The sequence below is a fragment of the Numenius arquata genome, chromosome 10, assembly GCF_964106895.1.
Source record: "Numenius arquata chromosome 10, bNumArq3.hap1.1, whole genome shotgun sequence".
In the NCBI taxonomy this organism is placed as follows: domain Eukaryota; kingdom Metazoa; phylum Chordata; class Aves; order Charadriiformes; family Scolopacidae; genus Numenius; species Numenius arquata.
Window position 1 is genome coordinate 17681737 of NC_133585.1, and position 16304 is coordinate 17698040.

At 36.1% G+C, this 16304-nt stretch overlaps 1 protein-coding gene across 1 annotated transcript; it reads right to left on the reverse strand.

The window, feature by feature from the left end:
* Positions 1-5187: 5187 nt before the first annotated feature.
* On the reverse strand, positions 5188-5544 carry ATOH7 (atonal bHLH transcription factor 7). Its single transcript, XM_074154965.1, has one exon. It carries the CDS (start codon positions 5542-5544, stop codon positions 5188-5190), a length of 357 nt encoding a protein of 118 aa, XP_074011066.1.
* Positions 5545-16304: the final 10760 nt, after the last annotated feature.

The following is a 16304-nucleotide window of genomic DNA, read 5'->3' on the forward strand; positions in this document are numbered from 1 at the left end:
CCTACCTGGCTCAATTTCTACTCACCTCTGTGCATGCTAGGTCAGGGACAATGTTCTTAAGATCATTTTATCTCAGCTACAGCTCCATGAGCTAAAGCAGCTCCTACACACTTAATGATTTCCTCTGAGCAACGCAAGCTGCCTTTATACTTCAAGTATTGCATAATACAAAGAAATCTTGGGCCATTTGAGTTCCCTGTTTATATCAGCAGGAAATTCCGTTCAGAAACTGACCATCCTTTAGGATCATACAATTAGTTAGTAGCAGGCAACACAGTTTTGTAAAGAAACAGAAAACTACTGAAGACATTCCCAAAACCCACAATTATGCAACCCAGGCTGCAGGAAGCTATTCAAAAATGAACTTCTAATTCCTTGGAGTTACATATGCAGATATTTTAAGCAAATTCTCTATAAGATACATTTTGGGTGCTAATTTCTCTACAAACGAAAACTAAATTACAAATTAGGAAAAAAAAGTATATAATATTAAAATGTACTCTTTGGCAGAAAAGATATTCAAATATTATACATGTGGTTGCTTTGGGTTTTTTAAAACCATGTTTTCTTGAAATGTAACTAAAGTTAAAAACATAAAGCATTTTTAAAAAAGTGCCTAAGTGAAATCAACGTTTGTTACAAGATATCTGCGTGGAGGAAACACCGGACTGCTTCTTCAATGAATAAACAGATCTTTATTCCCAGTGCATTTGGGTTTTCCCTGGATATTTTGTAGAGGTAGAACAGCTGAACATATTTAGAGCAAAAAGAAGCTATTCTGTAAATTCTTGTTGAATTTTAAAAATGTAGATAAATTTCACTCCTAAATTACAGAAAACTGCATTCACATTGCTTAGTCTAAATAGCTTAAGCGTAAGGGTACCCATCTTAAGGCAAATGCTTATTTTGGAAAATCAAAATTTGACTGGAAATCCTATTTTTTAAAATTTGTACCCAGTGAATCACATCACAGTAGGGACTTCCACAAAGATTTCACCAGGGAAGTTGTACTTAACAAGGCACAGGAAACTTAGCTAAATACTAAAAAATCAAATGATGCTTCCCCATGTGAAGAAGTTGTCGTGTCATTGACTCTACAAGACTACCACTAAGGTTAGTAACATTTTTACTTTCAAGAATTTGTACTGCAGCACCATTTAGGAATTCCAGTCAAGAACCGAGCTTTGCCCTGGATGTGTCTATAGAATAATATGGACTCTGTCCTAAATATCTTATAAATGGTGAGATGGGAAATAGTAGCCTAAAAAATTGGAATGAATTGAAGTTGTAACACATCCTAATACGCATCCACTGATGACCTCAATACTTCGGAAGAAACCACTGGCGTTTTTTTACTAACATACACTTTGGGGACGTGTTACTCTAGTTCCGCCTTCAGCCACTGAAAACTCACTGCAGTTAAAAATGTCACTCCAGTTCTGAGATCAAAAAAAATTCTGGTTACCTTGTCAAAACAGGGTGACATGATTCAAAGAATCATAGAAGCAGAGTACCTATAGCTACTTCAAACAGAAAACCCTGTAGTCTGAACCTTTTAGAAGAATGAAGGTTAACTTCCTACAAATAGTTCATTAGAATTTCACACTGAGTTTCATTAGTGAAACGTGTATGTGTATACCATGCAACAAATACTTAATGAAGCCGGAATTTCCCAGCCCCCAATGTTTTCACAATAATGTGGTTCAAGAATTACAATGTACTTACTGACACTACAAATAAAAGTATTTCAGGAACAAAAATTTATGAGCAGACAAAACTCGGTCACTAGGAACATATCAAGCTCTGAGCATCTAGGCTTTTGCTTCATTCAGAGCCCCACTGGAGGAAATAATTATTTAAGGGGAGTGGGCTTCAAATGCCCATACCAGTAATGTCCAGTACAAAAGAAGGGTCACAGCCATTATCTGAAAAGCGTCAAACAGCCAGTGGGGAACAAATATTTGGGAGCAATAAACAAGCCCAAGTTAAACGATCGAGTTTACATTTCACAAAGTGTCACTAAAGTAAAGGAAAGCTGTGAAAAGAAACCAATGACTTCCTGAATAGCTGTTGAGTTTGAGAAGTCCAAACCAGCATGGATAATACATACGCTTCGGACTGCCTTCAGAAAGAATTTTTCATGATTAAACTTCCCTCTCACTCCAATTCACTCCCCAAAAAGCTTTGACAGATCTTCAATAGTCAGGCAGCTGTCTATACACTACAAAGAACTTACTCTGCTGCCTTCTGTGCTATAGGAAATTGGAAATCCCAACTTCCAGCTCAACACTGCACCCTCCCAAGAAACAAAAATACTACAGCATTATACAAAATCACGTTTGCACTAGTAATATGACTAATTATTATCAACAGATAAAGAGATCAATAAAATATTCACATCCCACTAGCACAACCAAATCTAAGAGAATGGGGATTATCTTATTATATGGTTCTGCAGCAGAGATTGATGCAATGACCTAATTTACAAAGTGTTCACAAGCTATCTACTGCACTAAAGTGCTTTTTAGGACTTCAGTTTCAATTCTTAATAATTTTTGGTAACAAGACCACAGATATTTTATGGTTTGTGTTGGTTTATTCCTCTTTATGTGAGCTTACTATCATTTAATCATTCACTGCATACTAATCCTTTATTTTTATAATTATATCTATCATCATATGCAGTATGAGGTAAATTACAACACTGCATGGAAGAAAGAAAAATCAGAAGATAAATGGATGTTAAGCACTTTTACATAAATCATCTATAAACTGCAATGTCATACCCCATGAAATCAAATAATAGGCCTGTAGTGCAGAAACACATCAGTACTGTTCTTTCACACCACTCTGGTATTTATACTTTTGTACTGTATTACTCTTCCCACCTAAGGTTTAGAAGGCTGTCTTTCACTAAGCCAAGTTTTCTACGTCATAAAATTGCACAGTTTATTTGCATCACATTCCCATTTCAGGATGGAAAACTCACTACCGTGCTAGCAGTGCAGGTGAGACAATGCCTGCCTAAAGTTTACAGCCAGTAAATTAGTGTAAGATGGCACATCATTTGACTGTGTAGGGATTGTATTGATTGTTAATTCATACATAGACTTGTCCCTTGATGAGTAATATTCAAACAGTATTAACTTGGCTATATGATGGACAACAATTAATTCTATTCTCTCTACATAAACTTCTGCAAAGAAATCAGTGAGTAACATGACTTCATATTCCTAGAAGGTTGAATCCACTTTCTGTTTGCTGATAAAGTTCTAATGTAATTCACAAGAAGCAAAAGCCCACATTTTAATAATTAACACTATTCATCACCTTTAGAGAGGTTAAAATATACATTAAAAAACCTGAATTCGTGAATGCCAGCGTTCTAAGGAGAGAGTTGCTCAGAATATACACAGCCCTTCAACGTGTGTTTAACCTAGCCTGAAAGTCTGTCCCAGCAGCTTTTGCTCCAGGAATAGTCCAAGTCCCACCTCAGGAAATATACTAGTCTGCACAACGGTGACCAAGGGCAAAACGTCAATAAGGGTTCTGAGAGAAGACTGGCAGTAAGGTCAGGTCCTTGCATGTAACTGTTCTTGCAGCAGAGTCCCTCTCCCCCAAAAGAGGACTTAGTTCCTACTGATGCTTGTGTTTTTCACCGAAAGCTGTTTAATTGTTGAAAATAGCTCCTATCAAACCTATTCATTTGTCAATTGAAAGAATTCTAAAATATAAGATATGGCAGCAGCCAGCAGGGAACCCGCCAGCCTTCCCTGCTGGAAACCCACCAACAGCTGTTCTGAGACAGCAGCTCCTTTTCCCCTTCTTCCTCGCGGCTAACACCAGCAAGGGTTTGTTTCTGGGAACTCCTCACAGCAGCACCAGCAGAAGCCCCTTTCAGCTTCATGGTTTTCTGCCATCACAACAGACATCGGCAGTCAAACTTTTGCAGACTCTACATCCTGCTATAAACTCATCTGCTTGTCCAGCTGCCCTGCTCCTACTCATTTTTTGACCTTCCCAACCTCCTCTCCTCTTCTGCCTTTTCTACCCAGACCCCTCTATCCTCCACAGGTAAAAGAAGCAAACAAACAAAAGGCAACTCAGGGCATCACCAGGGCTGAAATGAACTCAACTGCTTTGCAAGAACACTCTATATACCTTTTACCAACCTCTTATCTTTAAAGGCTGTTTTTCAGAGAGTACATAAAACACACTTCTCGCTCTAACTGGGAAATGAGGACCATTTGCTCGTTGATTCTTCTGCACATTAAATGCCAGGACTGTGATGGAAGTAGTGTAACATTTGGGGTGGGAAAGCCACTAGTAAGTAATTCCTAGAGTAGAAATTTCAGGTAGTTGGTGAGGACATGTCATAGAAAACACTTTATTTATGATTTACAAAATCTGTTATTGTTTCCAGATAACAGAAAATTAAAAAATAACATCCAAACATTTAAAGTCTACAAACCCCTAGAAGTTTAGATTATTTTCATGTGAGCATTCTCATTGATGGTATATAATCACATGTGCTTTTACAGCCATTGAAAATAAAAACATTCCCTCCATGAGTTGAAACTAGCTCTTTTTCGAGCATACCAGAGACACCATAAACTGGATTAAAGCAAACCTACACAACCTTGGAACCCATACGTCAAACTTACAAAGTTTAAGAAAGTTAGTTCTCTGAGGACTAGAACTCCAATACATTATAAAACTTTTTCCATGGGAGCCATTTATGTGATAACAAACCAAAGAATAACTTTAAAGCTGACATAAAAATAAAAGCATGGAATGAAGCTAATTTCTGCTGTTATGCTATTCAATTATACCATGGGTCAATTTAGCCCGTGATCTGTTGAAAATACTGTCATGATTCATCACAGTAAAAAAACCCACCTAAAATGTACCTAATAATATAATCAAATTAACTAGATGAACTAGAGAGCAATTGTCAGAAAGATTTCAAATTAAAAGTATGCTTTCCACCAGCATTAAATAAATTCAATTTTCTTAAATGCATATTCATTTAAAGTTCTCAAAGAAAATTTATTTTGTCTAATTATTGTAAGATGCAAACAAGAAGGATCTTATAATGCCAATATTACCTTATTCAAGCAGATTAACTCTTGCTAATTATTAAATTACACATCTGGCCTGCTGCATATTCTTAGTTCGCGAAACGTTCTAATTAGCTATCTGAAAGTGTTCAGGGTGATAGCTGAATATTCGCTGTGCGTAAGGATCACTGTCCGCTGCCATTTTTTGTCCCATGTAATGGTGGTAGCTCTCCGGATGAAAGTGTTCACAGTGAAGACTAATCCATTCTCTTTCAGTACTGTATCTTTCTGCTTCGGCAAGTATTCTAGTGAGAGCCATGATGTAACTCAAAGCCATCTGGAGGGTCTCGTACTTGGACAACTTCTTATCTTGACCCCACTGTGGAACGACCTTTCTCAAGCGATCAAAGGCTGTGTTCAGTCCTTGCATCCGTCTTCTCTCCCTGGCATTGGCAGCCAGTCTTCTCTTTGCAGCATTCTCCATCCTTTCCGAACTGCACTTCACAACGCAGCCTGGTCCGCTCCTGCACTGCACGTCTGATTCTACCCCTGAATCCAAATGACTGGATTTACAGGTTTTCATATTTGATGCAGCTTCAGTTTCACACACACAAAGATCTCTTTTTAAAAAATTAGATATCTAAAAAGTGGTATGGAAAGCACTCATGTGAGTAGCCTGCGTGCCTCTTCAATCTGTTTCCAGGTATCAGAGATGGGTTAGTTTTCTTAGCATCTAAAAAAAAATAAAATAATAAAATAAAAGGTCTTCTGGTTCTTCCGGAAATGTCTGAAAATTGCTTCTTATTGTTTAGAGAAAGAATAATGAGTTTTTAATGTCTTATGCTTTCATTCTTTTAATTTCTTTAAACTCAAAGAGATAGAAAACTCCATTCTCAAAATGTATGTTACTGAAGAAAATGATCCATTTAATCCAAAAAGGACCTTAATGGATTAAAAACACGTCAATTCCAAACAAACATTTCAAATGAAAGAAGTTCTGATTCAGTTTAGGAGAGTATTTTGAAATGAAGAACTGTTGTGATCTGAAGACGTAACTTCGGAACAGAAATCTCTCCTTTCTTGACTCCTGCCGGCAAGCAATGATTGTGTCTTACAGACAAGATGAGGCTTTATAGAAACTGCAAAAGCTAAACAGGTGGTAGCAGGTGGGCGGGCGGCACTCTGCTTCCATCCCACTACCTTCCCACCCTGGGAACTACAGGGGGAAAAAAAAAAAAAAAAAAACAACAAAACCAGTAAAATCCGAACATTACAGCCTTCATCTGTTGAGAAGTCTTCCAAAGCCATTCTGTCCAGCCCTAACAACTTGCCATCTGGAGTAGTGTCTGGCTGGCCCCACAAGACTCTGGGCAGTTAAGCAAAAGATCCTTTCAATGGATAATCTGTTGCAACTCAGAAAAAAAAAAAAATCTCTGTGCATTGTAGTATTTGTACATTAAAACACGTGAAAATCTGGTTAGATGGTATTAAAGGAAGAAGAAATAACTGTTCTAATGAGACAGAGGAGAATTAGCTTAATAGTATATGGCTGAGAATACTACTGTTTTACACCATACAGTACCAAAACAAGGAGACTCAAATTATTAGAAACCCTTCAAGACTCACAGCTTTAATATTGTATAAAGTACACAACATTGCAGAGAGGGTAGTATCTTGAGAAAAACGGTGATTATGTAGTCGCATGTCAGCAAATCCAATGTTACGAAAATATTTTTTTAACTGTTTAAATATATTTTAAATTAACTATGGATTTATCTAATATTGATTGTAAAAATATTTGGATAGGTCATGATATAGACATAAACAAAAACATGTAAGTATATGAACAGTCTGAAAACTTCCCTTTTTGATACAACATATTGAAGTATATATTTTTTAATGTGTTTTTTTTAAAAAGTGTCTTTTTATTAATATCTCTAAATAGGTAAAAGAATAAAAGAGGATGTGAAAAAAAATCTGTGTGCTGGCAGTAAGGGATCATTTCTGCTACTGATTGTAAGGATAGAGAACCCACCTTACATACACCCACACCCCATAACCAAAACATCTCTGGTTTACTGTACTTGTATTATTAAAACCATTATCCAAATAAATTTACAAGAAAATATCGTATGATCCTTTTATGATATATACAAAAGGTAAAAAAGAACCCTCCCACACAATGATTTATTATCTGTATTGATTTCAAACTTAATTAAATTGTTACCAGCATTCATAAATTAGTAACTTTTTTCATTACAGACTGAATACTGTATATTTATTTAGAACTATAGCTCAATTGTTTTCATTATGACTCCAAAACTTGGTGTAGTTGTAAACAGCTGATTAATCCCTAGCAGAAGCAATGACAATGAAATGAGGTTGAATAATCCAAAAACAATAGGATGCAATTGAACACTAATGGACTCCAGCATGACAGATGTTGGACGTAGGCTGTTACGCCCAGTTGCTCTGCTCTTAATATTCTGAATCCTAATGGTCTTGAACAGAGATGATAGTTGGGGTAGGGAGTCTCCATTATTCCATTATCAAAATGTATGCCACTTCTTCAATTTTTAAAGACGTACAACCGCATCACGTTTCATTATAAATGTTCAACATTCCTATCTGTGTGCATTGACCTATTCTCCCAAACATAAAGAACTACTACCGCACATTAAAATGCTACTTTCTGAATGACAATTTCTGATCATTTGTGTCTGTGAGAGAGTTGACAACAGCACCTTTCACAAAAACCGTATAACCATATGTCTTTCACAGAAGGATCAGCAATTAGAACTTGTGGGATATTTCTTTTTCTGAAGACGCTTCACGGGAAGTATTGCATGTGCAGCAGAAAAAAAAATACACCTCAGATCTTCATGCTATTGCTAGAGCATTTTTTAGTGCTACAGCCTTCTATGCCCAAATAATTTTGTTAGTTAAATCCTTTCTCTTTTAAAATGAATTTCAAGGGATTTTTAATGTTAACAGAACAGAAAAAATTAATGTGTTTTGTAAGTTAATAAATATTGTGCATTCTCATGAGATAGCTACTACTCAATTCAGATAATTAATCACTCTTAGTGGTAAGACTTGTCAACTTCATACCAGAAATATGAAAAGCATCCCTCTAAAATATCATATGGTATATCGTATTTTTTCATTTGCCAGCAGTTTTCCTATTTTTAACTTTTTATGTCCTGCCATTATGAATTATAAGGAAGATTTCAAATATAGTGAAAAACACAGTTCTTAAAATCTTTGTATTTTACTCCACTAATGCACAGTAACACAGTACATGACAGTGCTGTTAAATTTCCCCTTCCTAATTGATTCACCACCATTATCATGCTTTGACTAATACATTGATATAACCTCAAGAGAGAAGCTGTGATTTCTCTCTTACTGAACAAATTGTAACCTTACCTTAAATGATTTACTATCAAATTACAGGACAAGAGCCCAAATCCATCTGGATTAATAACAAACTTCTAACAGGATATTATATCTTATAGACAAGGCTAAAAATTGTTCCCTGGCAGATCAAAATGCCTGCTTTTCATCACTTACAATTTTTTTAAGTTTCTGCTTTATGAAAGAGAAATAAGAAGAGCAAGCATCAATTAATTCAGTTCATTTACATAGTCCACCAGCCATATGAAAATATGTTACCTCAAGCTAGAAAATAAACTGCTTTATTGCTCAGTCAATAATAGAAAGGGAATCAATGAATTTTTCCCAGGTTGCCTTCACCTGGTTTGATTATCTCTATATTTCAGTTTGTCTCAGTTATTGCTTATGTAATTCTACCCCCTCCTCCATTTATTTTTAATCATTTCCCACAGATTCTATTCTTTGAAACAATTTTTCAAATTATTCTCAAGATTTTTCTGATAGAAGTTTTCAAAAAGCTATTAATATATTCTGATGTGATATACTGTGATGGCACTATAAACTTTGCTAGATCCCAACTTATATTAGTCTCATCTTTATCGCACATCAGTCATTTCTCAAGAATTTCCCTTTTACTCTTATTTTATTGTCATAACATAACAGAAGAAAATTAGAATCACTAGAAAGAAGTTCTGTGTCTACTCAATTACTCAGTTTTCAATCTTTGAATCTCTCACTACACAGGTGCACATTTAGTGCTACTCCATAACACCAGCAGCATTATTATTGATTCATATTTTCATTCTAAACTAATATCTTTAATCAAAAGAGAATGTTTTGCTCAGAGAAAAGCAAGAGAGACAAGTAAGAATGCTATTTCAGTCATAAACCAAATTGTTTTATCATCTTTAAGGCACCACTGATATTAGGAAAATAAGGGATAGTTTCAGTCCATTAAAGAAATTAACTAGTTTCAGGATTTATGACCAAATACAGAAATACATCAAAAATTGTCTGCTAGATATCTAAGTTAATAACTCAGATGTGACTATCACAGCACCCACTAAGAAGAGCTAGGTATCTTCCACCTGTACTACTATGGAAAACACAAACTAATTATTTTTGTTGTGGAATGACTGTGGCCAAATACTAATTTCTATAGGAAGAGAAAGTAACATTTCTGATTAAGGTGTAATTCCTCAATAACTTTCTCTTCTCTAGTTGTACTAAAAATAACATATACAAGCAAAAAACTTACCTCTTCCTTCTAGCCAGAACTCACTATTTCATCTCAGGTAGACCCTTTCTCATCAAGACTTCTTACCACTGTAGCTTATACTGAGCCAGGCTGAAAGACTGGCATGCCTTATGCTGCTTAATTAAGAGCAGGTGGGTAACTACCAAAATATGACTATCCTTAAGGGCCCAATTTCTAGTAATATTTGACTCAGCTCATGAGGCTAGAAATCCATGGTGTGCAGAATAAGGTATTTTGCTTCATTGGTTATTTACATTGCTTTCCCTACCACAGCTATAGGACAATGAGAAAAAAAGAGCAATTCACAAGTGAATGCTGTATCCTGAACTGAAAGGAAATGTAGAGAGTAACTCATACTGGGAAGCTGAATAGCAACCTGCAGCAGTAAGATGAGTTTACAATCATTTCACCTGCAGCTTTCGAACCTCATACTGGACGCCCTTTTCCACAGAGTGCTTAGAAAATATCATTTTCCTCTTAAGTCTCTCTGGGGTGAGCTTTTCTTCCTAATATTTCAATAAGTCAGTCTCCCAACCACGCTTAAGGCTCTGCTTGCCATACTACGCTCTGGCTATCTCTTTTTCTCAATTTACCCATTTCTCCTTGCCAATTATCCCTTTCTCTTCCATGTTATCTTTCTCAAGTAGCTTTCCCTGAGGTAAGGCTCAAAAAGCACAGCTTTCCCCAGTGATCCTGAACAGAACACCCTTTAAATATAAATTTGTTTTAAAACATGCTTCTACAACAGGAGGGCTAAAACCTTAAAAAAAACCAAAAAAAAAAAAAGAGAAAAAATTCATTTTATCATGGTACTAGAGGAACACGTATTGAATTTTTAACTGTCTAAAATGTTTCTCACCAATATTATGTACTGAATATGATTACTATATATATATCTATATGCAGAAGACAGCTCACGAAAAGAAAGAAGTTTCCACTTAGACTGATATTGCAACGCATTGCACCACTAAAGCAGCAAAAGAAAAAGCTTTGACACGTCATTACAAAACTAGAAAATTATCCGAGTACTTGACATCATACAGGTTCTCGTGTGCTTAAAAATATAGTTACCTACCAAGGTCAATTCCACCCGTGCATGCTTAGCGATCTGCAAAAGCTGGCCTGCGGTTTTTCACAAAGGGACCTACACGAAGGCAACACACAGCGGGGGCCACACAGTTACCTGGCTGAATGTCCACCATTCAGCTGGCATTGTGCAAAGGAGCTTGGCTAAGGGAGTAGTACAGCTGGGTGAGTTCTGCTCTACAGCTGAACTAACTAGCCTGGGCAAAACACTGATCCTCTGTACAGCTTTCAACCATGAATTACCTTGTTCAGCACTAGCTTCAGTAGCACTGGGCAGTACAAATATGCCTATGGCAACCACTTCAAATAAATTAAAATTACTTGTTAGGTGTTACATAGGCATTCTGGCACAGGCAAGAACAGAATCCATCTATTTAAAATGTAATTCAGTTTCTTTAGCCATCTCTTATTTTCCTATATACCCAATTTCAACGAGGCAAGATTTTTGCAGAAGACCTTCCTTTCCTGTATAGTTTGAGACTTATTAAAAGCACTATCTATGCTATGCACTGAGAAACAGATGAGGAAAGGGATCTAGTTTACCCTCCTGACTCTAGACAGGAATTATTGGTTTTATTTATCTCTTGGCCCTAACTTCCCTCTGTTGTTGTCCCTACACTCTCACTAACTTTCTCAGGTGTCTCTCATCCAATTATCATCCTGCCCATTCCTCACTCCTTTGCACCACAATCACCTCTGTAAATATGAGGGGATCTTTGAGATTACAGGGAATTACGCTCCCATGTCTCACCTCCTGTGCCCACTGCCCTCCAAATAAAATGATATGGTCCTTTTAACCTCAAACCAGAGATGTTTGTTCCAAATGGATTCTGCAGAGATGGTAACAGCCAAAGCCCAACAATTTATGAACTGGCATATGAGAACTAGGATCCATGCGCTTACTTTTAAAAGTTTATAAATGTAACTAAATTTAATGAGAACCTTGACACTGAAGCAACACCAGTGCTACAAACAAAACAAAACCAAACCCAAAAAATCCTAACCTTGTTACAAAGAATGGATGAACTAAAACTGCTTAATAGGAAACTCAGCTCAGTGCTCTTCCTTACTCAAAAGATATGGTCGGACAATCTCAAGCAACTAAGGTAACGCAGTTTAAGTTATCATCTCAGCTTAGCAGAGGGTGTGATTTCTTATTACATCTTACCTACTGAAACTTCAGGCTTCTGCTGAAACAGGTGGGTTTACTCTTTTTCTGTCCCTAGGTGCTTGCTTCCTTCCAAACACTGGGAAGGTAGGCAATAATGCAGCCATAGGGTGAGTCACTTCCCCAAGCTGGCTTTATGAAAAAACATTTTTTTTTAAGTTGTAGTAAGTAACTCTTAAGTTACCTGTTTTCTATGTCATACAAAGCATAAGAAACACATTAATGTTACTGCAAACAACCCCATAATTTCAGGTATCCTACACTCAAAAAAACTTTTTTTTTTTTTTTTTTAATAAGACAAAAATAGCAAGATCATTCGCAAGTTAGCCTTTAAAATTGATTTTTTTCTTTGGAATTCAGAGCAAAACCCACAAAAATTGCTAAACATAGAAACTGAACAGGCAAATATGTTGAGAGACAGTTTGGTATTTCATCCTGGAATTAAATTACTTCCCTAGAAGAATCTATACCTTTTTTTTTCAGTGCAAGTACTGTGCTACATTTACCAAAATTCCTCCTAAGAATATGTCAAATCCTATACCTAAAATGGCAAATACTATAATTTCCGATTCAATTATGCCCATATCCAACCTACTTGCTAATCAGTAACTATTTTTACCTGGGCTTTGTTGAGAGTGGTGGTTTGCAGCTTTCACAAGACCATGGCCAACACGCTACCTATATGTTGCAGATTTTGTAGCAGTTGTGGGGTTATGGGGTGTTAGGGCTCTCCCCAGAAAGCTGTTGAAGATCATTAATTATCAATTTGTGAAAAGACAACTCCTCCTTATTTTCTCATGAACCTTTTTCTCTTAGTATGCGGGGACTGTCTTGCTGATACACAGGAAAAAACTAAAGGTGTCCGTACAGTAGTGTAGACTCTTTGTATTGGCAATGAAGTTACTTTATCACAGCCTCAGGAAGAGGCAGCTGTTACACCAGCAGAGTTTTCTGTTTACCATTGAGAGGAGAAGGAGGAATAGAGAAAGGGAGATATAAAAGGTGCTTCATAGTATCAAAGGAAAGGAATGGAAGAACATGCTCCCACTGATTTTCCCAGATAGAACAGTGGAAAAAATCTTATTTAAAAACAAACAAACAAGCTGCTTGCACATGCAGATTTTGGTCAAGCAAGTAGCCTGACATACTTCAAAAGCAGAAAAAAAAATTGCAGCATTTTACCCATTGTATTAAAACCTTTCTGTATAATTTATAACTGTCAAAAAATTGTACTCTCTGTGTAGAAGTACCATTTCTCTCCCCAGACACCAACAGCTAGTCCACTTCACTTCTAGTGGGTTCTTTTTCCTCATATGGCAACTTTCCATGGTTCAGGACCAATAACGGACTCTATGAACATTCAGCTTTTTATTCCTTCCACCAAAGTGCTGGAACATTCATTTTCTTTATTTTTTCCCACAGTGAAAAGTCACTGTCTCTAGTCTACTCTTATCTTTACCAAGAGGCATGAAGACTCACAGACTGAAGCTGACATCTTCCCAGCACCTATAGCCACAGAACACTAAGGAGACATGGAAGTGGGCGCTGCAAGATAGTTAATCTATTATGAAACACTATTACATGTGTATAATTTCTATGCTATAAAGACTTTGCAATCTGAAACCTGCAACCTGCTTCACTCAAAGTACAAAAACAATTGATGTGCCGGAAAATACAAGGTAGTTTAAGTATGAAAATGAGTGTTGAAATTGATGTAAATAGAAATAATTCCTGACAAGTAGACAAAAACTAAAAATCAAAGAGAATGGTCCCTGTTTTGAGAAGCAGAAAAGTGCACAAGAAAGAGGGACAAAATATGGTTTTTAATGCCATGAGCCTGTAATATGTTTAATACTAAGCTCCAAGCAATCCCACTGAACTCAACGGCAGCCTGCTTGCAATATTTAAGATAAACACCAGCACTTGGAATTTCAGGGAAAAGAGAAAATGCAAAGAAAGAGAACGGGGAAAAACAAGAGCCACAAGATGAGGTATAAGCAGAGATACAGGCAAGAACAGAAAGTGAGAATAAAAGGAAGATGAAAAATAAGGGAAGGTTTCAAGTGGGCTGAGCTGCAACAGTTTACAGTGGGGCTCTATAGCCTATAATATTAGGAACTGTCTTTTTTTTCTCTTCTCAAACCCTTTAACTCTTTGCTGTAACATGAAGAGGAGAACGTAGTGCACTTTGGAAATGAATTATAGTTATACATCTGGTTCCTAACCAACTAGGAAGAAAACTTTCAAAACTCCTCATCTCCCAAAACATAATTAATATTACAATTAGTGTTGCTTGCCTGAAACAAGACTGTGTATAGATTGTGCCATATAATTTATTGACTGACATAAAAATATATGAAGCAACAGTGGAGAGGGTGATGCCAAAGGATGCTGTACGCTTTTTATAAAATAATTTTTCAGTTCAGGAGGAGTTATTTTCTTGTGCAAACAGGCATAAAATTACTACCCACTGCCCTGCTCCTCATTGATTTCTACTTGGCACAGTTTGCCAGATGCTGTTTGGTCTAAGTGTTGCCTTGACCTCCACTGGTGACGCTGGCCCCTTTTTGCTTTGTTGCGCAGTATTTTCCCAGCAGGGAGGTCCCACCCCTCTAATAGTTCAGTTGCAACTTTTGCTAAAGGCTTATAGGTTACCCATATGTTGTACTGGAGGGGCCAGCCTGACTGGAATTAACTCAGAAGTGGCGTCCAGCATTGTGGCTGGAGCTGGCCCAGAGGAGATTATAAATGCCCCAAAACTAATTAAATATTTTGTCTCCTGCTGGTAAACAAAAGCGAATGAGGGCAAAAATATGAAATGCCTGATTTAACTAGGATCTGTAAGTAGCTTGACAACGGCAACCCTGAAGTCAGTGATGCATGATTTAAAAGCCCCTAATGGGTCAAAGCTGTTACACAAATGAGACTTTTGTCGATTATCCTTCACTTTATATCCTTGCAACACTGTTACATAAATGTACTTACTATCCGAGTATTTCACAACAGCATTTCTGGGGTAAGGGCCGTGCAGTCCAGATATTTATTTGGAAACATTCTTAACTTTAACTTTTGCACTGCAAAAAATAGAGAAAATAAATATGACCACCCAAAGAAATATGTACGAACAAGAAGTGACAGTATTTTCAGTAACATTTCCAAGGATCTGAACTGTCAAATGGTGCTTCATAAAAATGAGATATCTCTTATTCAATAACATATTTAGTAACATTTTTTTTAAAATTGTGAGCTAAGAGTCTTTTTCAAGGCACTTCTATTTAAAGAAATATATACAGAATACATATAGAAGAACATATATAAAGAAATCAGTTAAATTATTTAAATACAGAGTAATACATATTTAAAGAAATCAGCTAAATTATTTAAATAATGGATCAAATGTTTTGATATATAGCATTCAGATTTAATGTATTCAGTTTTGTAAATTAAAAATCCTCTCTCGTGGCATTTTAAATATTGTATATCCATAAGGGTACACTATATTTTAAAATACACTACTGAGAACTTCTTTCCTTTTGGTAATACATAATAGTTATCACATAAATATTCTATGAATATGTTTTAGAACATTAAGTGAAGAAATGTCCTACAAAAATCCTGTTAGTAAACAAAATGAGAATTCTAACTAGATGTTCTATATACTAATTTTACATACATGCTTAACTTCACATATTTATGTAATCCTACTGCAGTTAATGGCACTCTAAGTTTTGGTCATCCAGGACCTCAATTCATAATGCTGTTAGTGTGAACTAGAAAGTGCTTAATAAAAGCATAGCATTTGCCTTTTCTGGGAGGCATGTGTTAAAAATTTGTGTTTTCCATAGCACACTTTTACTTACTTTTAAAAAACCTTTAACAATAAGGTTATCTTTACTTGCTGAAATTTGAAACTTACTGAAAAATGGCAAGGATCGAATATATGTGCAAAGAAAACCTTAAAACAAATTGATAGATACATATACAAAAGTATATATAGATCTCACTTTTATAGTACTTTACCATTAGATTTTAAATTTATAGTTAAACTGTTATGCAAATTAAGTAATCCAGACTCAGTTTAAGTAAAAGTTTACACCATTAACTGTAGGGGCTGATGTTGTAATTAATGCTTTCCAAATGAACTAGGAACTTTTGCAGCTATATTGGTTTGCATCCTGCCATAGACAGATGAGCGCACATGCACACAGGCATATAACACATCTGCTCTTTTGTCCAAACGGACAGCGGGACGCCACAGAGGTTTTTTCATCAAAAGACATGCAATTCTAAAAGATTAAGATGTTCTAGTTAGGCACATGGTAACATTTGATGTTTC